The sequence below is a fragment of the Chelonoidis abingdonii genome, chromosome 2 (assembly GCF_003597395.2).
Source record: "Chelonoidis abingdonii isolate Lonesome George chromosome 2, CheloAbing_2.0, whole genome shotgun sequence".
Classification (NCBI taxonomy): domain Eukaryota; kingdom Metazoa; phylum Chordata; order Testudines; family Testudinidae; genus Chelonoidis; species Chelonoidis abingdonii.
Window position 1 is genome coordinate 279,778,250 of NC_133770.1, and position 24,785 is coordinate 279,803,034.

The 24,785-nt window shown below is 41.2% G+C and overlaps 1 protein-coding gene and 1 long non-coding RNA gene across 5 annotated transcripts in view; both read left to right on the forward strand.

Annotated features, from left to right (window-relative positions):
- Positions 1 to 168: 168 nt before the first annotated feature.
- Positions 169 to 24,785, forward strand: part of TBC1D31 (TBC1 domain family member 31) — a 40,700-nt gene continuing 16,083 nt past the window's right edge. The window contains exons 1-17 of one of the 4 annotated variants that reach the window (XM_032803479.2): positions 169 to 372; positions 3,173 to 3,319; positions 3,629 to 3,744; positions 4,735 to 4,913; positions 12,745 to 12,896; positions 13,348 to 13,507; positions 14,048 to 14,248; positions 15,491 to 15,667; positions 17,608 to 17,687; positions 17,787 to 17,933; positions 18,332 to 18,465; positions 19,115 to 19,248; positions 19,954 to 20,133; positions 21,122 to 21,354; positions 23,101 to 23,253; positions 24,143 to 24,278; positions 24,693 to 24,785. In XM_032803479.2, coding sequence (XP_032659370.1) covers positions 296 to 372; positions 3,173 to 3,319; positions 3,629 to 3,744; positions 4,735 to 4,913; positions 12,745 to 12,896; positions 13,348 to 13,507; positions 14,048 to 14,248; positions 15,491 to 15,667; positions 17,608 to 17,687; positions 17,787 to 17,933; positions 18,332 to 18,465; positions 19,115 to 19,248; positions 19,954 to 20,133; positions 21,122 to 21,354; positions 23,101 to 23,253; positions 24,143 to 24,278; positions 24,693 to 24,785 — 2,499 coding nt within the window. In that variant the 5' untranslated portion in view covers positions 169 to 295. Of the gene's footprint in view, positions 373 to 626; positions 1,253 to 3,172; positions 3,320 to 3,628; positions 3,745 to 4,734; positions 4,914 to 12,744; positions 12,897 to 13,347; positions 13,508 to 14,047; positions 14,249 to 15,490; positions 15,668 to 17,607; positions 17,688 to 17,786; positions 17,934 to 18,331; positions 18,466 to 19,114; positions 19,249 to 19,953; positions 20,134 to 21,121; positions 21,355 to 23,100; positions 23,254 to 24,142; positions 24,279 to 24,692 lie in introns of those variants that run through there. The other 3 variants (XM_032803478.2, XM_032803480.2, XM_032803481.2) reach the window with 3 other exon arrangements.
- Positions 4,920 to 8,638, forward strand: LOC142046408 (uncharacterized). The gene is made up of 3 exons (XR_012655395.1): positions 4,920 to 6,620; positions 6,730 to 7,574; positions 7,984 to 8,638. It is a non-coding gene; the product is annotated as an uncharacterized LOC142046408 (long non-coding RNA).

Below are 24,785 nucleotides of genomic sequence, written 5' to 3' on the forward strand. Positions count from 1 at the left end.
ACACCCACAGCCCACAAAGAGAACTACAGTTCCCGGCAGGCGCCAGTGCTTCCGGGATGCGTGGCCTGTTCCATTATCACAGGGGTGGGGGTGAGGGAGACTATCCCACCAGTGTGCTGCATTCATGAGGCCCAATGGACTGTACCATGGTTCGGACACCCCCTAGGCTCCTGTCCCTCTCCCCGCGCCGCGGCTGGCGGGAGAAGTGGCGGTTGGTGCGGAGGCGCTTCGGGGTTCGCGCTGGTCAGCGTAGCTGTGGAGGAGGGAAGCGCCTCCCGGGCCTCGCTGCGTGAGGATGCAGAGCTCCGACCTGGGCAACAGGGAGCGCGGCAAGCTCTGGCACCGCAAGCCCGCCCCGGCCGCGCAGCAGGGGTAACCGGGGGCGTGAGGGGCAGGACGCGGAGGGAGGGAGGTAGGAAGAGGAGACCTGGGGGTAGATGGTGAGAAGCTGCCCAGGACGAAGGCCTGTGCCTGCTGCTGGCTGTAAGGGCGCAGCCAGGGGGCTGGGGCTGGGGCTGGTGGGGAAACCCCTGCGCAGGTCTTGGAGCTGTGGGCTGGCCCAGGAATAGCCCGTCGTGAAAGATGCAAACATCAAAGGAGTGGGGGGAGGATAGCTCAGTGCTTTGAGCATTGGCCTGCTAAACCCAGGATTGTCAGTTCAGCCCTTCAGGGGGCCATTTAGGGAACTGGGGTGAAAATCTATTTGGGGATTGGTCCTGCTTTGAGCAGGGGGGTGGACTAGATGGCTTCCTGAGGGTCCCTTCCAACCCTGATATTCTATGGTTCTATCAAAAGATTTCTCCCCGGGCCAGAGGACTGTAATACTTTTATTACTGATCTTATGCTGGCACTTAGTGGCCTCGCTCACGGATCTGGCTGTGTTAGGCGCTCTACAAACAGAACAAAGCCAGACTCGGCCCCAAGGAGTTTCTAGTCTAAGTGCAAGACCAAGGACATCAGACGGATACCGACGGATGGGAGCATAGGGAGAAACAATGAGGCAGTATGGATCAGTATGATAGGCCTTGGTCTCAGCACACCCCTTGTCCTAACTGTTGCTAAGTATTTTGTGGGCCTCATGGCCAAGAAGAGTTATAAAGCAGGAGTTGAAGGTAGATAATGAGCTAGACTTGCAGATTGTTTACAAGAACACCACCTCCTGCCTTGTGAGGCAGCATGGGAGAAAGTACAAAGGTGCTTGTCTGAAAATTTGACATACGCAGTGGAGGCTGGTGCTTTGGGCTGATTGGAGGTGAGCCTCAACAGCTTGATAGTGCTTGAAAGATGTTAGCAAGGGTGGGGATTGAAAACAAGCCTGTATGTTTGATGCACTAGAGAAGAAGGAGCCCGTGGAAGGGCTCAAAGAGAGGGGTGCTGTGGTCAAAGTGATGGGCTAGGAAAGTGGGACAAGATTGCATTTGTTAGGGTTAGAGAGAAGGATGTTGCGGTAATCAGGATGCGAGATGAGAGCCCGGACCAGAGTTTTAACTGTGTCAATGGATAGGAAAGGCCATATTTTAGAGATGTTATACAGAAAGAAGTTCTCAGCTGAAGATAACACACAGGTTACGGTCCTGAGTGACACACAGGATGGTGGTTTTGTCCATAGGGATCAAGAAAGAAGATAATGGGGAGAGTTTGGGGGAGGAAAGTTAGGAGCTCTTTTTCAGTCATGTTCAGCTTAAGCTGGTAGCTGGACATCAGCAAGGAGACATCAGAGGGACAGTAGCATTTGCTTATAATTTCCAAACATATTTTCAAAACTCCAACCTACAAGGATGTTTGTTACAAACCAAAGCAATATTTCATACAAATAATAACAATATCCAACATATCTGCCTAATTATGGTCTCTTCTCTGTGGTCTGGTTATTGCAGCCCTTGCTCCTTCCTACTCCTCTCCTGCTGTCTGTCCCATTGTCCAATGTTATCTCTTATTGTGCTGTATGTAAATTTAGGACGAGGTCTTGCAAATACTTTTAGGTGGGCAGCACTGCATCTGTGCAGAGCCATTTCCAAGATCTAGCCTAGTCTGTAATCTCTTTTAGCAGAGAAGTGTCATGCACATGCACAGTACTGTATGAATAATACATGTCCTCCACAATTAGATATTTCTCAAAATCAAGTACTTCATTAGGATACTATTTGTTTATCCCTCATGCACACCAGACCATGCCCTGAGCAGTCAGGAGTTTGAACAACATAAGACATTCTATGATCTTGCAGACTGTGGAGTTGAGATTATGAGGAAAAGCACAAGACCCTATTGACCCTCACTTCTTTTCTAAAAATAATAGTTAGAGAAAAGGTAAACTTAGCAGGCAGGTTACAGTAAAGCCAGCCCTTGCCTCCTCCTGTCAACTGGCCCATCTCTTTTGCCCTCTTGAAGGCCTTCTTATCTGGAGAAGAGAGGAGCCTGGGTCTCTCCTTTCCCATTCTATTGATTCCACTGCAAACTGTAGTGGGTGAATCCCTCTTTGAGAGATGCCCTGTGGGGTATAATTACACAGACTCTGTCTCCCCTTCCCACTTGGTGGTCGATCAGAGGGCCCATCAAGAGGGATTTCCCTCCAGGCAATTGGCCCTGATTCTTGAAGGGAGGGTCAGACGCCTCTTCACCCTCTTACCCCAATCTTTTGGTGCTAGCTGCTGCTTTTTAGACTACCAGTATCTCCTTGGCTGCTGCCACTGCTCCCATCCCCTGCTAATGTACAAACCCAAAGGATAGATACCTGTGAAAGACAGAAATGGTAGAGAGCCAGTTTGGTCTCATAACATCTTAAGTTATTAGTGTGACATGACAGAGATTAGCCTGACTCTAATTTTTAAGAACATAGATAAAAGCTGTCTTCAGTGATTCCACCCCCACAGCATATAATTCCTGACTCCACCTAATTTAAATGAATTTTTCTCATGAATCATAGCTACTTTTCAGTTTTTCATTAGATTTCTTTACAGAAAGTCTATTTACTGCTTGTCAGACAGCGAATAATCTCGTGTAATAAACTTTTAAAAACTTTTACAAGTGTGTGTTCTTCCTCAAAAGTCAATGTCTAATCAGAATTGCAAAAACATAACCTAAGAATGTTTTTAGATTGGATATATTTTAATGATTGTAGAGAAAAGTATGCTAAAGATGGTGTAATAAAGTGATCTGTTTGATTTCCTCATAGAGTCATAGTAAACATTATTCACAGTGCCACAGGATATCATTCAAAGACCATACGTTTTCTGAATGTGGCCTTTGACAGTTCTGGAGATTCTTTACTTGCCGGAGACCACCAAGGGAATATTTATGTTTTTGACTTGACAGGAAACAGGTAAACATTTCTCTTGCTGTGTGGCTCTCAGTTACTATTTTTGATAATCTAGATTGTTGTCTAACAGTCAGTTTTTTGCAACACTCCTCCCACGTAAGACACCCGTTTCTGTTTGTTAAACAGGGTTTGTTTTGACTGGATTGGTTGGGAGGGGAGGGGAGGGGAAGGGAAGGGAAGATTGCATAAAATTTTCTTTCACAAGGTAAAGTATGTTCAAACTGATTAGCATATTTAGTTAATTGGACACTGAGTTGAAGTGTTCCTTACACTATTGGACTATTGTTGGTTTTTGTTTTTCTTTTTAAATAGATTCAGTCTTGTTCAGCGAACCATGCAGGCTTGCACTGCTTTGGCATTTAATCTTCGCAGGAAGACTGAATACCTTGTGGCTTTAGCAGATTATTCCATTAAATGTTTTGATACAGGTAAGACATTTAAAAATCTGACTAGAAAAATAAGAATAGCTATATTTTCATAGCAAATCCATATCACAATTAATCAAGCACAATAGTTATTTCTGATCTGATTAGCAGTTAACTGGCTAACAGTATTGCCAATTTGTTGTTCAGAAGTTAATCTTCAGAGAAGATGTTACTTCCCCCCCATTTAAGAAGTGCATTCTTACTGCTACTGTTTCAGACAATCTGGATTTAGACTCTCTTAGTTAAGTAGTGGAACCCAACCAGATATAGTTTGGGACTTTGATATTCTTCCACCAGTATAATTGCTGAGGATCATAACCAACTGTAGAACTAAATAGCTATTAGGTTATAAAGAAGTATATTCTTAAAAAAACTAGCATGCAAAATGGTGAAATAGAAGTATGAAAATGTGTTTAAACTCCCAGGCCTAAAAAATTAATCAGGATGTTGCATCTGAATGTAGAGGTTCCTGTGATCATAGCCTGCTGTTCATTAAACCAACCTTCCTTGTATGTATAAATAGTAACTTCAGTACTCACTCATTTCACCCACAAGTTAAAACAAGTGTACAATCCTGACTTAAGCCTGCAAAGTATGTTGTTTTTTGGCTGGGGGCGTGGTGGTGGTTTAATATTGATATTCCCACTGGCTAGGTCTGCCTAGCAGGCATATCCAGCTTGTTTGGTGGGCCCTGTTCACAACTTTTAAGACTGATCACTGAAGACACATTAAACAAGTCTATGCAAGATAGCTTATGAAATAACATGAAATCCTTTATTTCCCACTGATCAGTAGGATGTTTTTTTCCATAATGCATAGGAATTACATGAAGGACAACTCACTTGTTCCTCATTTGTTGGACAGTGATGATAAATAAAGGTACATTAGGCATTCTCAAGAGACCACACCCTTCATATTTGTTTGTACTGAAAAATACTAGCACTTGTTGCTTCACTTTGCATAACTTTTTCATCAGTTTCATTTACACCATAGACACCAAGGAGCTAGTTAGTTGGATGAGGGGACATGATTCTTCAGTATCTTCAATCTCCGTCCATGGTTCAGGCAGATATGCCATTACTACATCCACTGATACAGCACAATTCTGGGATCTCGATACCTTCCAAAGAAAAAGAAAGTTGAACGTTCGCCAATCTGTGGGGATTCAAAAGGTCAGTAAAGAGTATTGTTAAACAAAGAGTATATAAACATACCTGAGAATACAACTATATACTAAAATCAGGAGTACTTAAAACTATTCTTTTAAAAAAAATAATCAGTCTTTTCTTTGTCCTCTAACCAGCTCACGTTTGCCATCAGATCTCACAAGATAGGGTTATGAGACAGTAGTTGTGGAGATCTGCAGGGAACACCTAAGCACTGCATAAAGTACTAATGTTTCATCAGTATTGAAGCAAAGTCAAAGCACAGTTGTTAGAGGGCACTATGTGGCAGAAGATTCATTTGAAAGACTGTACCTTAAGACGGAGGTCCTCACCACTTATGGCCATTGAAAACCCATGACACTTTTTCTGAGAGTAGGGCTGTTAACTCCGGTTTCTTTACTGGATTCTAGCTAGGGCTGTTGTATTCTGGAAGTCACCCTGTAGCTTCAGTTATAGCAGGGGTGACCAACCTGTGGCTCCGGAGCCGCATGCGGCTCTTCAGAAGTTAATATGCAATTCCTTGGATAAGTGCCAACTCTGGGGCTGGAGCTATAGGTACCAACTTTCCAATGTGCCAGTGGTGCTCACTGCTCAATCCCTGGCTCGGCCCCAGGTCCTGACTCCACTCCACCCCTTCCCCCAAGGCTCATGCCCCTTCCCCAGAGCCTCCTGTGACCAGGCTCCTCCCCCTTCCTCTGCCCCCCCCCTCCCCCGAGCTTCCTACATGCTGTGAAATAACTGATTGTGGTAGGTGGGAGGCATGGGAAGGGAGAGGGAGGCGCTGATCAGTGGAGCTGCCGGCAGGTGGGAGGTACTGGGGTTGGGGCGGGGGGGAACTGATAGGGAGGCTGCCGACATATTACTGTGGTTCTTTGGCAATGTACATTGATAAATTCTGACTCCTTCTCAGGCTCAGGTTGGCCACCTCGAATTAGAGGTACATCTTTCACTTCCTGTCCTAAAACTGTTATTTAGTGAGCGCTGTTCAAATAATTGTCATGTTTATCCCAGAGGTGTCTGCACTTCATTAGGAGGTGAATTTGAGATATCCCTTATAAATCAGAAAGTAATTGTAGTGTATTCCACATTTAGCATATGTGAGTGGGTAAAGTTTTCTGCCAATAGCTTTTGGAATTTGGTAGAAACCATTAATATAATAAAATAATGTAACCATGCCGTAGAGAGATAATAGAGCTGAGCCAAAAGCCCTTGAAGTTAATGGATGCCTTCCCATTGATTTCAGTAGGACTTGAGTCAGACTCAGCATAAAGAAATTTTCTGAAGAATGGGTCTTAGGTCTCTTGTGGGTTATGCTGTCACTTCAGTAGAATTATTTCTCTATATTTGATTATCCGTTATTGTTGTATTACAAATTGTCAACCATGTAGTATTAGGTATATACAAATTTTGAGAATGCGAAATGAAGCTTCTATTTTAAAATGCCAGCTCAGCCGAAGTTCAGGAATTTGTCTTTGTTGTTGTAGTCTGTGTACATATTGTGGAAACTTTAGATGACTATTTTTACCTACATAGTGGCCATTGTAATATGTGTATTGCAGAAATTAACATGAATTATTTCATTGAAATGGCACAGATCAGACCCACCTCACCATCTGCCATTCCTTTCCATGAATGAGATAATTGCTTTCAGACTGTGGTCCAAATTAAGGAAAAGCTAGGGTGATTAATGTTGCACTGCATCCTAAACATAAGGTAAACTTGGGCCTGGTCTACACTAGTCTGTTGTTTTGGAATTAGCCGAGTTAATTCAAAAAAAAAAATGATTCCATCCACATGACCAAACTGACTTTTTCGATTTAAGGGACTCTTTAAATCGATTTTTGTATTCCACTTCGGCAAGTGGAGTAGTGCTTAAATTGAGATCGCAATCCCAGGTTAAAGGTATTGTGGATGCAATTTGACGTTATTGGCCTCTGGAAGCTATTCCAGAATGCTCCCTTGTGATCACTCTGGACAACACTCTCAACTCCGATGCACTACCCAGGTGGCAGGAAAAGCCCCAGGAACTTCTGAATTTCATTTCCTGTTTGGTCACCATCAGCGCAGGTGACCATCACCACAGTCCACCATCACAGGCGACCATGCAGAGTCCATCATCACAAAAGATCACACAGTCCCGGATTCTCAAACGAGCTCTAGCATGGTCCAAACAGGAGGTACTGGATCTCATCGCATGTTGGGGAGATGAGTCTGTTATGGCAGAACTACGTGCCAAAAAAAGGAACGCAAATACGTACGCTAAAGTCTCCGGGCCATGACGGAAAGAAGCTACTCCAGGGACACAGAGCAGTGTCGTACAAAAATCAAGGAACTCAGGCAAGCATACCAAAAATCCAGGGAGGCAAACGGGCGCTCTGGATCACAGCCTATACATTCTACTTCTACCGTGAGCGCCATGCAATTATGGGGGGTGACACCACCACTACCCCACCACTGTCCGTGGACACCTGCAAGGGAGGAGTTGCACAAGTGAGGAGGAAGAGTCATTGGAGGATGAAGAGTTGGAGGAGGACAGTGCACAGGTGGCAAGTGGTGAATCCGTTTTTCCCGCCCCCAGCCAGGAACTATGCTTAACACTGGAGCCAGTAGCCTCCCCTGACTCCCAGTGCAGGCTCCCGGACCATGACCCTGGAGAAGGTACTTCTGGTGAGTGAGACCCTGATTGGAGCCACGCGGTGGAGGACAGGGGGGAAACCCAGCCGCACTGGACTGTTTGCATATAGTTTAAAGGGCTCATCCCTGCGCAGAGTCTCATCGGAGCCACGCAGGGGGGGGCGGGGGGGGCTGTTGGGGTTGGGAGTTGTGTGAAGTGATCATCCTAGAGAACCCGCAGGCCCTTTTTTATGGCAAACCCACTAGGCATTGCTTGCTGTGGGAAACGGGTCCCAGCAGTTTGAAAACACTGAAATGAATGTAGAGGAAGCAGAACCCCCTGCGCCCCTAGGCTGCCTGCAAGCTGAATTCTGTTGCCTGGCTGTTTGTGATGGCTTACTCACACCAAAGTGTCCCCTTTGTTCTCTGAAATGTATATTTTAAAATACTACTTCTCCCACAGGTGCAAATATTTCAACGCAGCCCCTATCTACTCCGTCCCAGAGGCTGGTCCAGATTAGAAGGTGGAAAAAACGAACTCAGGAAGATGTGTTCACCGAGCTCATGCAGTCCTCCCACACTGATAGGGCCCAGCTGAATGCGTGAAGGCAAACAATTGCGGAGTCTGTAAAGCATTACAGGAAAACAAAGAGAGGAGGGACACGCGCCATGAGAGCAGGCAGGATGCTATGGTCAAGCTCATAGGGGAGCAAACTGACATGCTCCACTGTATGGTGGATCTAATGTGGGAAAGGCAGCAAGACCACAGACTGCCGCTGCAGCCCCTGTATAACCGCTCCTCCCCAAGTTCCATAGCCTCCTCACCTAGACGCCCAAGAACATGATGGGGGAGGCTACAGGGACCCAGAGGATCACCCAAGCAGCAGAAAGCTGGCATATGTGAACTTTTTGATTTCGTTTCTTGACTTGTCCTTCCCTCCTCCTCCACCCCGTCTAACCCTCCCCCTATCAGTCTGCCTTCTGACTTCTCTCAATGTATTGTGCAACAAATAATAAAGAACTGTTTTTAAACAATTTAGACTTTATTTCCTTTCATATATATAGGGGGCGGGTAACTTCAAGAGAAACAAAAACAATTGTCACACCGTACCCTGGCCAGTCATTAAACTGGCTTTCAAAGCTTCTCTGAAGCGCAGCATGCCCTGCTGTGCTCTTCTAATCAATCTGTTGTCTGGCTGTGCGAAATTGGCCACCAGGCTAGTTGCCTCAACCTCCCACCCCACCATAAACGTCTCCCCCTTACTCTCACAGAGATTGCTGCTTGCTGTGTGAGCCACAATTACAATTGGAATATTGGTTGTGCTGCGATCTAACTGAGTCAGTAAACTGCGCCAGCACTCTTTCAAACGTCCAAAAGCACATTCTACACCATTCTGCACTTGCTCAGCCTATAGTTGAACTGCTCCTTACTACTGTCCAGGGTGCCTGTGTACAGCTTCATGAGCCATGGCATTAAGGGGTAGGCTGGGTCCCCAAGGATAACTATAGGCATTTCAACATCCCCAACAGTAATTTTCTGGTCTGGGAAGTAAGTCCCTTCCTGCAGCTGTTCAAACAGGCCAGAGTTCCTGAAGATGTGTGTCATGCACCTTTCCCAGCCATCCCATGTTGATGTCGGTGAAATGTCCTTTGTGATCCACCAGCGCTTGCAGCACCATGGAAAAGTACCCCTTGCGGTTTATGTACTGGCTGCCCTGGTGTGCTGGGGCCAGGATAGGGATATGCGTTCCGTCTATCGCCCCACTGCGGTTAAGGAACCCCAGAGCATTAAAGCCATCTATAATGGTCTGCACATTTCCCAGAGTCACTACCCTTGATAGCAGCTGGTCGATAATTGCGTTGGCTACTTGCAGCACTGCAGCCACCACAGTAGATTTGCCCACTCCAAACTGATTCCCGACTGACCGGTAGCTGTTGGGCATTGCAAGCTTCCACGGTGCTATGGCCACTCGCTTCTCAACTGTGAGGCTGTTCTCATTTTGGTGTCGTTGTCCCCTGCCCTGAAGCGCAAAAAGTCACAAAGTTCCATGAAAGTGGCCGTACGCATACAAAAGTTTTGCAGCCACTGGGAATAATCCCAAACCTGTAACACCATGTGGTCCCACTAATCTGTGCTTGTTTCCCAGGCCCAGAATCAGCATTCCACAGCATGAACCAGGCCCAATGCCACCATGATTTCCCAGTCGTCACATGCCGGGCTTCTAGGAATTTCTATGTCCATGTCCTCATCAGTATAGTAATTGCATTGTTATCACTTCCTCGCCTGGTTTTGCAGGTACTGCACATACCGCTGGATAATGCGTGAGCTATTTACAATGGTCAGTACTGCATCGGAGATCTGAGCGGGCTTCATGCTTGCCACACTATGGCGTCTGCACGAGTAATCCTGGAAAAAGGGTGCGAAACGAGCTGTTCAGTTCAAAATAGCCGATAAAAGGTGGTAAATGGTCATCTTCTGTAGCTTTCACGGAGTCGGGAAGCTCTTTAGAGCTGCAAGAGTGGGAGAGCAGAGTTTGCGGTGGAAGCTGTGCAGCTCTGTTCACGATGGCCAAAAAACGGCGAGGAATTATTGCCTTCTGTAGCTTCCACAGGAGCCCATGACCCATAACATGGAAAAAGCGGTAGAAGCTGTGCGGCTCTGTTCACAATGTCCAAAAAAAGGTGGGAAATGGTTAGATGAAAGAGTAGATAGAAAGAGGAGAGGACATGCGAGGTGGATTCATAGTACCAGGAGACAGGCTTTGCACCGTCTGCTGGTAGTATGGCGTCTACCGTAGCTCTCACGGAGGGAGTTGCGAGTGACGGCACACATCCAGAAACACCCACGAGAATGTTTTTGCCCCATCATGCACTGGGAGCTTAACCTACAATTCCAATGGGCAGCAGAGACTGTGGGAACTGTGGGATAGTTTCCCACAGTGCACTGCTCTGACATTCGATGCTAGCCTCAGTACCGTGGATGCACTCCCCTGAATTCACATGCTTTAGTGGAGACACACAACACCGAATGTATAAAATTGCTTCTGAAAATTCGAATAAAAAGTTTGAATTAATTTCGTACTGTAGACGTACCTGTGGACTTCAGCTGGCTGAACCTAGTCACTGACAATAGAAATACTATGTGTGTGGAGAGGATTTTACTAAAATCCCAGACTAGTGCCTGTCCTTTCTAAAGGTGATAAATTCATACAGCGTCTAATGTAAAGAACCTTTTAATCAGGAAGCTGTGTGATTCTGTGGATAGGGCACTGAATTGGGAGTCAGAATATCTTGGTTCTGTTCTTGGCTCTGCCATTCATTTGATGTGTGTCCTTAGACAAATCACTTAACCTCTCTGAGCCTCAGTTTCCCATCTTTAAAGTAGGGATAATGGTGCTTATACACATTTAGTGCGTTAAGAAGTATGGCTAAGAAGTGCTGATATTATTATTAGAGTATGACTGGGGACACTGACTGTAAAGTTCCATTCTAATGTATTTCCTGAACCATATTGATGGTTTTGTATCAGTCCCAGCAGTGCATAGCTGGGATCCTATCAATTAAATGCAACTAGTAAGATCTATACCACCTATGCTCAAAAAGTGCAGGAGCAAAAGCTAACGAATGAGACAAAAAGCGCCTTGTGAGGTTCGTAGGTGAAGAGAGGCAGTTTTAGTTGGGAGAGGAAGAAAAGAGATGAAAAGGGGACATTTTGTTCTGTCCCTTCTACCAGAGTGCCAAACTGCCATATCAACATCATTTTGTGGCCCTTTTTAAACATACTTTTTAGAGTAAAACAAAAACCAGGAAACGAACAGAATACCCCAATTTGTTAAAATAAAAGAACAGCAACTTTCAACTTGCTTTAGGCAAGAAATTGCTGCTGGAAGTGTAGCTGGGTTTCTGAGGAGCAAGGAGTAGGGAAGGGTCCAAAATCGTGTGTGTATATATATTTTTAAAGGCCAGAAAGGATCATTACAATCATCAAAGTCTGACCTACATGACACAGGCCATAAAATTTCATCCAATAATTATTGTATTTAGACCAATAACTTGTGGAAGAACAGACGTATATCTTTAAGAAAGACATCCAGTCATGATTTTACAATCCAGGTGATTTGATACAAAAGGCTTCATGTAAACAATAAATATATTCAGAAGAGTTGAAAAAAGGTGTTTATTAGATTTTTTCTATTTTTCATTTATCATAATAATAGGAACTACTTTTCACAGTGGAACAATAGTTTGCATAACCTCTGACAGCTGTTTTACACTCTTTTTTACTAATGATACATGAAATTAACGAGTCATATGCTAAAAATAGTAAACCACTTCAGAGACTGAAAGCAATTGGTACAATTCTCAAGCTCATTGCAGGTCTTCAGGAAGACTTCTGATATGTGCACTGATAGTACACTAATGTGCACACTGCTGAGGCTTAATGATAGGGCCTATCAAATTCATGGTCTATTTTGGTCAATTTCACAGTCATAGAATTTTAAAAATTGTAAATTTTGTGATTTCAAATATTTAAATCTGAAATGTCATGTTGTAACTGTAGGGGTCCTGACCCAAAAGGGGGTTGTTGGGGGGGGAGGGGGGCAGCAGCGCAAAGTTATTGTAGGGGGGTTTTGGTATTGCCACCCTACTTCTGCGCTCCTGCTGGCGACAGCACTGCCTTCAGAGCTGGCTCACCAGAGAGCTGCAGCTGCTGGCCAGGAGCCCAGCTCTGAAGGCAGTGCCACCACCAGCAGCAGCGCAGGAGTAAGGATGGCATGGTATGGTACTGCTACTGTGTTACTGCCTACATGATATGGTATTCTGTGCTACTGCCTTCAGAGGTGGGCCCTGGGCCAGCAGCCACCCCTCTCCAGCCCCTCAGCTCTGAAGGCACTGCAGAAGTAAGGATGGCAATACCGTAACCCGCCTACAATAACCTTGCAACCCCCACCCACATGGCCCTCTTTTGGGTCAGGACCCCAGTTTGAGAAACACTGGTCTCCCCCATGAAATCTATATAGTACAGAATAAAAGTACACAAAAGACCAGATTTCACGGTCAGTGATGCGATTTTCATGGCTGTGAATTTAGTAGAGCCCTACTTACTGCTATATTATTCTGACATTTCTGAAGTTCAAATGTAATCTTTCTTTTTTTATAGTATGTAAGGCAACTAGCCAGAAAATTATTCTATTTTTTTCCTTTTCCATATTAATTCTTTCAGGTTTTCTTTCTGCCACTAAGCAACACTATCCTCAGCTGTTTCAAAGATAACTCTATCTTTGCATGGGAATGTGATACTCTTCAATGTAAATACCAGTTGCCAACTTCAATAGAAGGCTCTGTGTTGCATTATAAAGTCTTTGCCATTACCAGGTAAGTTGCTGCTTAAATACTCAGAAGAAAATATTACAAAATTCTTAGCAGACAATACAAATTTTTCTCTCCTTTTTCTAAAATGTTTTGCACAAGTGTTGAGCTGTAGTTTTTCACCTCTAAACTAGATACGAAAGTTATTTTTAACAGAAGTCAAAATGTTAGTGTGAGATTTTAGGCCCCCTCAAAAAAGTATTTAGGTTTTCATACAGAAAAGAAAAGCAGATTAATCACTCTCTCCAACAATCTCGATGCAGGGCTGCACAGTCCAGTAAAGGTGAGGAGTTAACAGAAAACACTTTTCAACATTATATGCTTGCAACACAATACAACAGAAATTATCTTCAGCAGTGATGATTTGTGAGCATGGAAGATAATATATGGCCCTACAATTGTAACTAGCAGTAGATTAGATTGGTCTGATACAAACTTAGTCCTGTTTCTGATGCAGAGATGGCCGGGTGCTAGTAACAGGAGGAAAATCGAATCATCTTCACTTGTGGTGTCTGGAGTCAAAACAGCTGTTAAGAATAATCCAGATGCCTACAAAAGTACGAGCTGTTCGGCATCTGGAATTCCTTCCGGATAGTTTTGATGGTGGTTCTAATCAGGTCAGTTGTATAGGAAATTTAAGAACGAAATCACTTGGTTTCTTAACTGAAATCACATATTTTCTGAGATTTGCTTTTCTTATTCTATACTGGGGTAGGCAACCTATGGCACGTATGCCGAAGGTGGCACTCAAGCTGATTTTCAGTAGCACTCACACTGCCCGGGTCCTGGCCACCAGTCCTGGGGGGCTCGGCATTTTAATTTAATTTTAAATGAAGCTTCTTAAACATTTTAAAAACCTTATTTACTTAATATACAACAATAGTTTAGTTATATATTATAGACTTATAGAAAGAGACCTTCTAAAAAACTTAAAATGTATTACTGGCACGTGAAACCTTAAATTAGAGTGAATAAATGAAGACTCAGCAAACCACTTCTGAAAGATTGCCGACCACTGTTCTATACTATATGCAGGAAAGTTACGATATTAAATATTTGCTCTATTGCTGCTTCAAATTTTTTTATTTCAGAATTTTGAATTCATTCTTTTCTGTTTTGCATTAGGACTAATTTATAGAAGTCTCCTTTATTTCTAGGTTCTTGGAGTGCTAAGTCAAGATAATATTATGAGATTTATCAATATACAGACGTGCAAACATCTGTTTGACATTGGGAATCATGAGGAGGGAATCAGCACAGCAGCTGTTAGCCCAAATGGACGGTACATTGCATCAGTAATGCAAAATGGTAGCCTCAACATATACAGTGTCCAGGCTTTAACGCAGGAAGTAAATAAGGTAGAGTTATACATAAAGTAAATCACAAAAACAGCATTAAGATGCCAATAAAAGTCAGTCTCACCCACCCAAAAATTCAGTACTGAAAATACAGTTTGTTCTTGTGTCATTAACTTACATATATTGTACTGTGTAATATAGGATGCAAGATAAACAACATAGAGATTATAGACTTCACTTTGTGGTTACTCCAGTCTATTCGGCAAATTTTGTTTTAGAACATGCTTAAATATTTTTATCTTCTAGTTTTTCTGTTCTTCTCATAGCAATTTTGTCTGTGCACACCTTTTTATCAGCTTGGCTTTGATCATACAGCTCTTTGTCCATTTTTTTCTTGGAAATACCATGCAACTGATATTGCCTTATCTGCAGACACAAATAAGCTTTGTGATGCTGTGTTTGTCAAGAAGTATTCCCTTGGAAGCCATGATTATAAAACAATCATAGAGCTAGTCCCTTATGTAAATAATACATATTATAAAGACCAGTTTTTATTTTACTAAGGAAATAACTTCTGTACGGAGACGTAGGGGGAGAGGCACTTTTCTGAATCCAGAATTCCATATATCATAAATCATCACACACTAAAAGTAAGGATATAAGGTTTACTGCGTAATAAGGGAGTTGAGCACAGGCCTTCAAGTCAGGTGATCTAGTTTACATTCCCAACTTAAATGCTGAGTTTGTGTAGGACTTTCTGGCAATGTAGTTAACTGTTTTGTTACTCACTTTTCCTCATATTTAACATGGAAATATTACACATTCTACATGTGTCTTGTGAGAATTAGCTAATGTTTGTATAACACTCTGAAGCACAAAGTAATGTAGTAACATTCAAGCACACACTGAAGTAATTTATTTTAAACACAGAACAATACTTGTATGTTGGTCAAACCACATACTAGTGTACATCCTTGTACATCTAATTCAGAAGATACATTGTTTCTGGTTGAGTCAACATTTGAAAATCACGATTAAGATAGAACCTACATAAATTTGCTTGTAACATACCTTGTTAAGTGTGTTTAACTTTCATTCACTTGTCACATCTGTTTGGGTTTTGGTTTACACTGTGGGTCTCCTTAAGTCATGTTTTATAATACAAACATCTTTCAACATTGGTCATCAAGTTAAAGAACACTATATAATCTAAAGTGTGCTCATTATAAAGGTGGGTATTGTAAAATGTTCTTTCTTACAGTGTCATAAGATGTTAACTGTATCATTCTTATTTGATGCTAGCCACCACCACCCTTGGTTAAAGTAGTTGAAGATTTGTCCAAAGACAAGTTGGGAGCAAGTAAACTTACAATGAGAGTGACATCAGGAAGATCAGAGAGGCCTTGGAAATCCAGAGGAAGTAAAACTCAAACCAGAGTGCTAAAACCACAGGTGAATACATCACTTGAAAATAAAGAGGTAAGAGCAAATTGTAAATACTGTAAATGGTTCTCTTCTCTAATCTGTAGCGTTTGATTTTCATTGCCAAAACAACTCTCCATTGACTATTTCCCCAACAATTTACTTTTCTACATCCAAATGTTTGCTAAATCTTTAATCTGACCAATGCACTGTTTGCATCTTTTACCTTCCTTACATATCTTTGTTGTAGAACTTTGTTATTCTAATTAAACTTTACTTTTAAACTGTTTCCCAAGGCTTTCACTTGATTAATTGCTATTTATATAGTTCATGATCGTTACTCTCTGATACCACTGTTTATTTTCTTCTCCAACTACCTTTGTAATTCTCCTCAATTCTTATCTTAAATCACGTATATCCTCCTTACAATAATATTAATTACAGCAAAAGGCATTTGTTGCTGATTTTTTTATTTATATCTAAACTTAAATCCTGACTTTACTGGTTATATCCTGACTTTACTGGTAAATTAATCATATATAGTTTTAGTCATTATTTAGGGCAGTGGATCTCAATCTTTCCAGACTACTGGACCCCTTTCAGGAGTCTGATTTGTCTTGAGTACCCCAAAGTTTCACCTCACTTAAAAATTACTTGGTTACAAAATCAGACATAAAAATACAAAAGTGTTACAGCACGCTGTTACTGACAAATTGCTTACTTTCTCATTTTTACCATATATTTATAAAATAAATCAATTGGAATATAAATATTGGACTTACATTTTAGTATATAGAGCAGTGTACAAAAGTCATTGTCTGTATGAAATTCTAGTTTGAACGGACTTTGCTAGTGCTTTTTATGTAGCCTGTTGTAAAACTAGGCAAATAACTACATGAGTTGATGTGCCCCTGGAAGACTTCTGCGGACCTCCCAGGGGTAGATGTATCCCTGGTTGAGAACCACTGATTTAGGGTCTGATCCAACTCCCACTGAAATCAGTGGGAGTCTTTCCATTGAGTTCTCTAGCTATTGAATCAAGCCTTTAATTTGTATTTTGTTGCAAAAGACCTAGAATACTATGGTAGGTACTACTATAAATAAAATTCTTGCTATAGTAGGTATTACTAGTGGCTGATGTACTTAAGGTTGAATTCCGATTTCCATTAGAGGACTTCAGGGGACTGGATTAGATGACCTCTGCAGTCCTATGATTATAGCCTCCCTCTTTCATGTGCTTATAATTTTCTCAAAACATGATTTTGTACTAAAATTTTCTATGCTTTTTCTCAACTCAAAGTGATATTTTTTAAAGTCTTAGCAGAGTAGGTTCTATCATTTTAAAAATGAACTTGATTGTAAGTACTTCTCCATATGGTCTGACTAGAGATTTTACACTCAGATATACAAACCGTTGAAGCTAGAAACCTATATTTGGTTTGGGCCTTAGGGAAACTTAAATAAATAAAAAAGCTCAAGATTAACAGAAATTGATTGAGTATTTTCTAAGTAATGCTTTCAAGTAATAGTACTTCACGTTTTCTGGCATCTTTGATCTGAAGATCTCAAACCACTTAAACTAGTAAGCTTCACAGCTCCCTCTTTCCCTTGGGTAGGTGACTGTTCACCAAATGGCTTTACTGATATACAGAGAGGTCAAAGTTATGTAGGGAGGATCCATTTTCATTAGATACGTTGTGAATGGTTGTTTATATTAACTTTGTCATAGTGCCTAAAGTTTGGTATAGGGCAGTTACTCAACAAATCTAAATAAACGTATTACTTGTGAAAAGCCACATGGTGAATCAGTGGCAGAGCTGGGATTAGAAGTCAGGGTCCTGACACCCAGTCCTGGGTTCTGACCATTATAAATACACATTTAAAAAACAAAACCACATGCCCTCTACCAACCGTGTCCACTAACTCTATGAATCAGAAATAGAGATTCTGGGAACAAAAACACTATTTCAAATTACTCTTTGTTTCCTATTTTGTAGAATGAGTTGCCAGATGGATTAAACAAGAAACGTCTACAAGCCTTACTGAAAGGATTTGGAGAATATCCAGCAAAATACAGGTGGGTGTGGGTGTGCACATGCATGCAGATTTAAAATCTCTTTTGCTGTACTGATTTATCACAGGGAATTTTCTTTTCTAAATCTACGTTTACTTGCAGGATGTTTGTTTGGCGTGCCTTACTACAACTTCCTGAAAACTACTTAGCATTTAGTAGCCTAATAGATAAAGGTATCCATTCTGCATTTGTGCACCTAAAGGATGAATACCCCATGAAAAGTAGGAAACTGTTGAGAGTCTTACAAAGGTAAATTTATGTGAATGTTTATTGATGTTAAACCATCTGAGTGAGACCATATCTGTGGAAGGTTGGTTTATTTTGCAAAAATTAAGCCCCACATAAAGTAGTACCTTCTTATTACACCAAAGTCGTTCTTATTTAGCAGTTTTATGGTTGGTATGTTTTATGACTATACATGCTTTCAGTTTATAAAATATTTCCTGTTACTTCTATGAGAGAGTTAATTGTTCCCTACTCTTCTGCCTAGTTGTTCATGGAATGCCACAGTGTTTCTTGCTATTCTTCAGTGCTGTTTAACATCATAAATTTCAGATGCCTTATAACATTTTGTGCTGTGATAACCAAGCATGATTCTCTTCCTCTGTACAGATATTTTCTGAGTACTTGTTCGTCTTTGTATACAGGACCTTATCTGCTTTAGCTCATTGGTCTGCTATCTTTGGTGAGACACCATATATTCCTCTGCTAGCCTTCCCATTTGTAAAATTATTTCAGAACAACCAGCTGATCTGCTTTGAAGTTGTTGCTACTGTAATAGGTAAGCAAGGATTTTTATCACATACGTAACTTATTTAGTTTCCCCAAATTTGCCTTGCTTGAAACAAAGTGGTGTGCATGAATTCTCTTATAGGTCACTGAGGAGTTCATTTACTGTTTTAAAATGTATAAAAGGCATCCACCAGGAAGTATGATAAAATGCAGCTGTTGCAAAAAATAAATAAATCATAGCTTACAAACAATTTAACTTCCTTATATTGACTTTTAATAGGCATCTTTATCAATTTATCTTATCAGTATCTTTTAAGTCTAATCAGACCATCTTGGCTAATAGCCATTGATTGACCTGTCGTCCATGAAATTATCTAATTCCTTTTGGAACCATGTTATACTTTTGGCCTTCACAACATTCCATGGCAGCGAGTTCCATAGGTTGACCATGTGTTGTGTGAAGAAGTAAATATATACATTGAATAACACATATATGCGTAGTAGAGATATTATAAAACAAAACCTCTGTTTAGTGGGTCTGCAGATTATAGAACGTTGAATTTGTAAATAATGTAATGTAAGTATATGAATCAAAGTGGAAGGAACATCATTTGAAAAGTAAGATGATTTCAGTAGTGTGCCATCCCTCAGTGTCAGAGGGATTAAGCTACAAGTGGTTTGTTTTATTCCTTTTGTAGTTAATTGGTGTCAACACTGGTTTGAGTATTTTCCTAATCCTCCAGTCAATGTCCTTAGTATGGTGGAAAATATCTTGGCACATCATGACAAGGAATTGCTTCAACATTTAATAAACTACAATGTGACTTCACAGGTAAAACTCCAACGTAGCTTCATAGTTTATGTATAACTGTACATAAATGGCAGTGTTCAAATGCCTCATTTTAGTTTATACCTTTATTTGCTTATTAAATGAATTCAGAGTAAAATGTGTACTTATAGGAGTATAAAGAACATATGATCATTTGCCTGCAGCTTATCCTGTTGCATTATATCATGTGTCTCCTTACGCATGCTTTTAGTAGGACTTAAAGTTGCCCTTTCTTGCAGTCATATAGATTCAGAAATCTATCCGTGAAAATTATAAATCCATGTTTTATAAAATTTTATCTTGGTTTTTAAAATAAACACAATTGTAGTGACTGAATTCAGTGAACAGATACAGTAACATAAAACAAATATTTAATTAAGCTAATATATACAGTTAATTTATATATTACTAATTATCTAGTCACTAAGAAAGTAAATGAAGAAAGAGAAGAAAGTAAGAATGAGAGAGGTAAGAAATATATTTATGTAACCACATCTCGTTCATCAGTTGCATATGGTGGGGACCTTATCTTCGTATGTTTTGGTATAGTTCCAATGTGCTGTGTATTTACAAATAGATAAAATCTCAACATCAGATAGGAATGGTCCCCCTACACATTCAGATTTGTCTTCCTTTGTAATATTTCTATGATGGGAACTGAGAATCTCTACTAATGGATTATTTTATTAATTTTCCCAATTAATTTAGCTATATGCCTGGCCTCTTCTAGAAACATTGTTCTCTGAGGTTCTAACAAGAGAAGAATGGCTGAAAGTGTTTGATAATATCTTTTCCAACCATCCTTCATACTTTCTCATGATGGTTGCTGCCTATATCATATGTTCCAGAGCTCCTTTGCTTCACTGTAATCAAACAGAGGACTTTGAGGTAAACATCTGACTACGTAAGTTAGAGCCTTGCCTACCTATATTAGGTAGGTTCAGAAAAGTATAGTGTATAATATTTATTTTTAGAGAGCTTAGAAAGAAAAGTTACAGTTGAATGTTAGTTATACTGTGCTAGTTTGAGCAATGTCCTCTAGTATCTGATATATTCACTGTGGAATGAATAAAATATTAATCAATATACTGCACTTGGTTGTATGGATAAACAGGAGTATAAAGAAACTTAAGACCTTGCAAAAATTCTTTTGTTGCCTAGGAAAATGTTTTTTAAATATGGAAAATTCATTACGCATTAAACTATTCTTTGTTTTCTGGTTCTCTTTCTGGACACAGGATTGACATCTGTATGTTAGGACAATATAAAGTGGTTCTGGCATTTTGATGCTTCATTATTTTGCCTTCTAAAATGCAAGCACAGTGAGGCAGTCTTGGTTGACTTCCTCTCAACTAAAATGAAAATATTTTATTGTACCTCTGAAGTTATGGAGAGCATTGGGGGAAGAAAATCATTGTTTATATGGAAAAATCTCCATTTGCAAATATTAGGGCCTAATTTTGCAGACGCACATGTGAGTAATCGATTACTCATGTGGGTAAAATTATTCTCATGTGTATTGCAGAATTGAGGCCATAACTCATGAGCAGGGTTGAAGGCACTTCTTGTCCTTCTCTCACTCAGTATGGCAAAAAGATATATACATACGGGAGAGAGGGCAGACTAACATTTCTAGCATTTGGAGTAAAGGGAGTGAAGCAGAGGTAGTTCTTTCAGGATTTAGTGGTTTGGATTGAGCCAGTTGAGCCATTATTTATTTATGTATTATATTAACTAGTGGTGCTGGGATGACAACATTTTCTTTTAATCAGCTTTAAGCATACAGAATTAACTAATATGTTTACATACCTATTGGGAAAGTATAGTGACTTGTTCAACTTTTTGTAGGATTTAAAGTGAAACCTTTTTCTTACAGTATTTCTTCCATCATCGAAACAATCTGGATATTAATGTTGTGATTAAAGAAGCCTATCATCTTATGGAAACTACCCCGTCAGACATCCATCCACAACGTATGCTTGATGACTTCATACCACTTACAAAGGGCCAGTACCCAGTATTTAATAAATACCCCAAGTTTATTGTGGATTATCAGACTCAGGAGCGAGAGAGGATCAGACAGGATGAAATAGAATACTTACGAGAAAGGTATTCATGGGAAAATAGAAGGAAACCTTAAAATTGGGAGAGGGGGAAGCTATCTATAGAATTTACTGGAAACTAGAGTGATGCTAGGGTTGCCAACTTTCTAATCGCACAAAACTGAACACCGTTCCCCTACCTCAAGTCCCTACCCCATCCTCTCCCTTCTTCGAGGCCCCTGTCCCTCGTTGACTCCATCCCTCTTCCCTCCGTCACTTGCTCTCTCCCACCCTCACTCATTTTCACAGGGCTGGGGCAGGGGGTTGGGATGTGGGATGGGGTAAGGACTCTGGGGTGGGGCCAGAAATGAGGGGTTGCATGGAGGGTGAAGGCTCTGGCTGGTGGGGGTGGGCTCTAGGGTTGGGCTTGGGATGAGGGGTTTGTGGTGCAGGAGGGGGCTCCAGGGGTGGGGCTGAGAGGTTCGGAGTCCAGGAGGGGGCTCAGGGCTGGGGCATGAGGTTGGGCTGTGGGAGGGGGTGTGGGCTCCGGGAGGGAGTTTGGGTGTGGGCTAGTGCTCAGGGCTGGGGCAGGGGGTGAGGGGTGTGGGCTCCAGGTGGCACCTCAGGCAGCTCCCAGGAAGCAGCTGGCATGTCCCTCTGGCTCCTTGGTGGAGGCATGGCCAGGCAGCTCTGCATGCTGCCCCCGCCCTCCAGAGCTCGCACTGGCCACGGTTCCCAGAGCAGGAGCAACATGCAGAGGCCCCATGGTTGCCTAGGAGCTGGGGAGACATGCTGGCCGGTTCCAGGGAGCCACGCAGAGCTGGGCATGGAGCCTGCCAGCCCCATGCCAACTTAACTTTTAACAGCCCAGTCACCAGTGCTGATCGGAGCTGCAGGACTTCCTTTTTGACCAGGTGTTCCGGTAGAAAACTGGACACCTGACAACCCTAATGAAGACTAGAAAAAGGGAAATGTATGTGCTTGGGAAAGGACAGAATGGTTAGAGAAATAGAAAAAAAAAAGTAGATTTACACCTTACCTTTTGCTGGCTCTGCTTGGCCTGTTGGATTTTTTAGTTAAATGGATTAGCCAGCATTAATTGCTGAAGTAATGTTAAGCTTAAAATCAGCCTGTTTGTTAGTTCTCTGAAAGCACCTAGGTCAAAATTTTCAAACTTAAGTGCTAAAGTGAGGCACATAAATCCACATTAAGATGGCAAAGTAAAAGTGATATGACTTCCAGAGATGCTGAGAATTCTCTGCTCTCCATTGAAATCAGCAGGAACTGTGGACTTTCAGCACCTCTGCAAATTAGGTCAGTTTCACTTAAGCATCTAAATAAGGCTTTTAGTTCCTAACTTCAGTCACCCAGGTTTGAAAATTTTGATTTTAGCAGATAAGCCATTTTATAGTTAAACTAATCTGAAATTCTCTTGCAAATAGAAGGCAGCTGCAAAATGTTGCTTGAGTAGCTAAACGTCTTCAACAGCCTGAGAAGTGCTAGTATCTATTATGGCACTTGAAGAGTACTATTCCTTTTACCATCTATGCAGCTGGAAGCTATATAAGCCAATCAGCTTCATCCTCTTGTCATAGTTCTCATTTTCTATTATAGATCTCTTTTTGCGCTATAGCCAATTTACTTTAGAACACATGATGCAAACTACTTCATCACTGGGCAATTTGAGCACAGACATAGATTTTATAATAATCTTAATACTTTTCTAGTATATGACCAGCAGTTTTTACTACCTGAATAATTTCTTGAAATCTATATTGGTTTCTATGGTAATATATAAAACAATTTTATGCAGACAATTAGTTCACGAAATAGAAGCTAAAGCAGTACAGCGAAAAGTTGAAGATGAGGCCTGGTATCGGAAGCAAGAACTGCTTCGTGAGGCTGAAGAACAGAGGAGAAAAATTTTGCTGCAAGAAGAGGAAAAACTGGCAGATCAAAGACAAAGGTATTAGTAGAACCATGGCTATAGCACCCTACTATTAAATATTTTATCACAAGCAGGGACAGAGATGGCCATAGGGTGACCAGATGTCCCGATTTTGGGGGCTTTTTCTTATATGGGCACCTATTACCCCCACCTCCATCCCGATTTTTTACACTTGTTATCTGGTCACCCTAGATGGCCACCATTTTGTTCAAATTGTAATATGCGGAAGCAGTGTGGTCTAGTGGGTAGGGCATTGGTCTGGGAATCAGGAAATCGGGATTCTGTTCCTGGCTCCGCCATTGACCTGCTGTGTGACCGTGGGCAAGTCACATATGTCTCCAGTCTCACTTTTTCTCTTCCCAAACAGCTTACGTACCTGCCTCTTTCACTACGTGTTTGTGCAGTGGAGCTTCAATTTCAGTTGTTGCCTTTAGCTGCTACTGTGATAGAAGTTATTTATATTAATGAGGGTGCATATTCTCAAATTTCTATTGGCGGTTTTTTTATTGGCTTTTTTTTTTTTTTAATTGAGAGTTGCTGACTGAAGGGGTTAAGTGACTTTCCTTATCTACTAATGAATGAGGAGTACAATTCTGGTCAGGAGGTGATGTAATGTTGTTGTGAATTTCTCTCAACAAACTAAAGTGCCTTTTTTTTTTTTAATTGACACCAATAGTGTAGAATTGATGGGACTTTTGTGGGAGATGGAGAGAGAGTGCCGCTCTTTGGATTTCAATTTGTCTTATAACAGTGCAGTTTTCATTTCCAAAACAAAACTATTATGTCAAGAGTTAAAGAGAGCAGTTCATGACAGGTAACGGTTAACTGTTATGGAACATCACACTCTTCAGTGTCAGCCTTCCACCAGTAGAGGTTTATTTGTTCCTATTTCATTTTTGTTTTGAAGACTAACAGCTGTGAAAAGAGAGTTGAAAGTAAAGGAGCTGCAGCTATTGGATGCTGCAAGAAGGCGTTTCCTGAAACATCAGCAGGATCAGCGTCAAATGGAGCTAAAACGTCTGGATGATGAAATTGCAAGAAAGGTTTGTTTTCCTCATCTAAGCAATATTTCCTCTAATGTTTATTAAGAGAAGTAAATAAGAAAAAATTCATAACTTATGATAGCTAATGAAACCAATTGTAGCATGTTTTGTGAAACAAGATGTATTTAGCCAAAGTTGAGCAGTTGTCTGATTCATTTATATTTATATAGTCTAATTTGGCACCTGCTGCTGTCCACACAGTATACTTAAATTAGCAAAATTTCCTGAGAAAAGCCAGGTTGATCCAAATATGGGCATTGCTGAAAAAGGAAGTGAGCTGCCTAAGGTTCTAAACCTACTAACTAGAGTATTTTAAAATGTATTTGTGTGCAGGTAAAGGAAAGGAAAGATGGTGGGAAAGAAAAAACAACTTTTCCATTTTGGGGTTTTTATGTGTGTATTTCTTTCCTTTAGGTGTCCATGAGACAGCGAGAAACAGCTGCTACTGTTCAAGATGTAGAAGTGCGGCAAATGGAACTTGAATCCCAAAGACAGCTTTTTGAACAA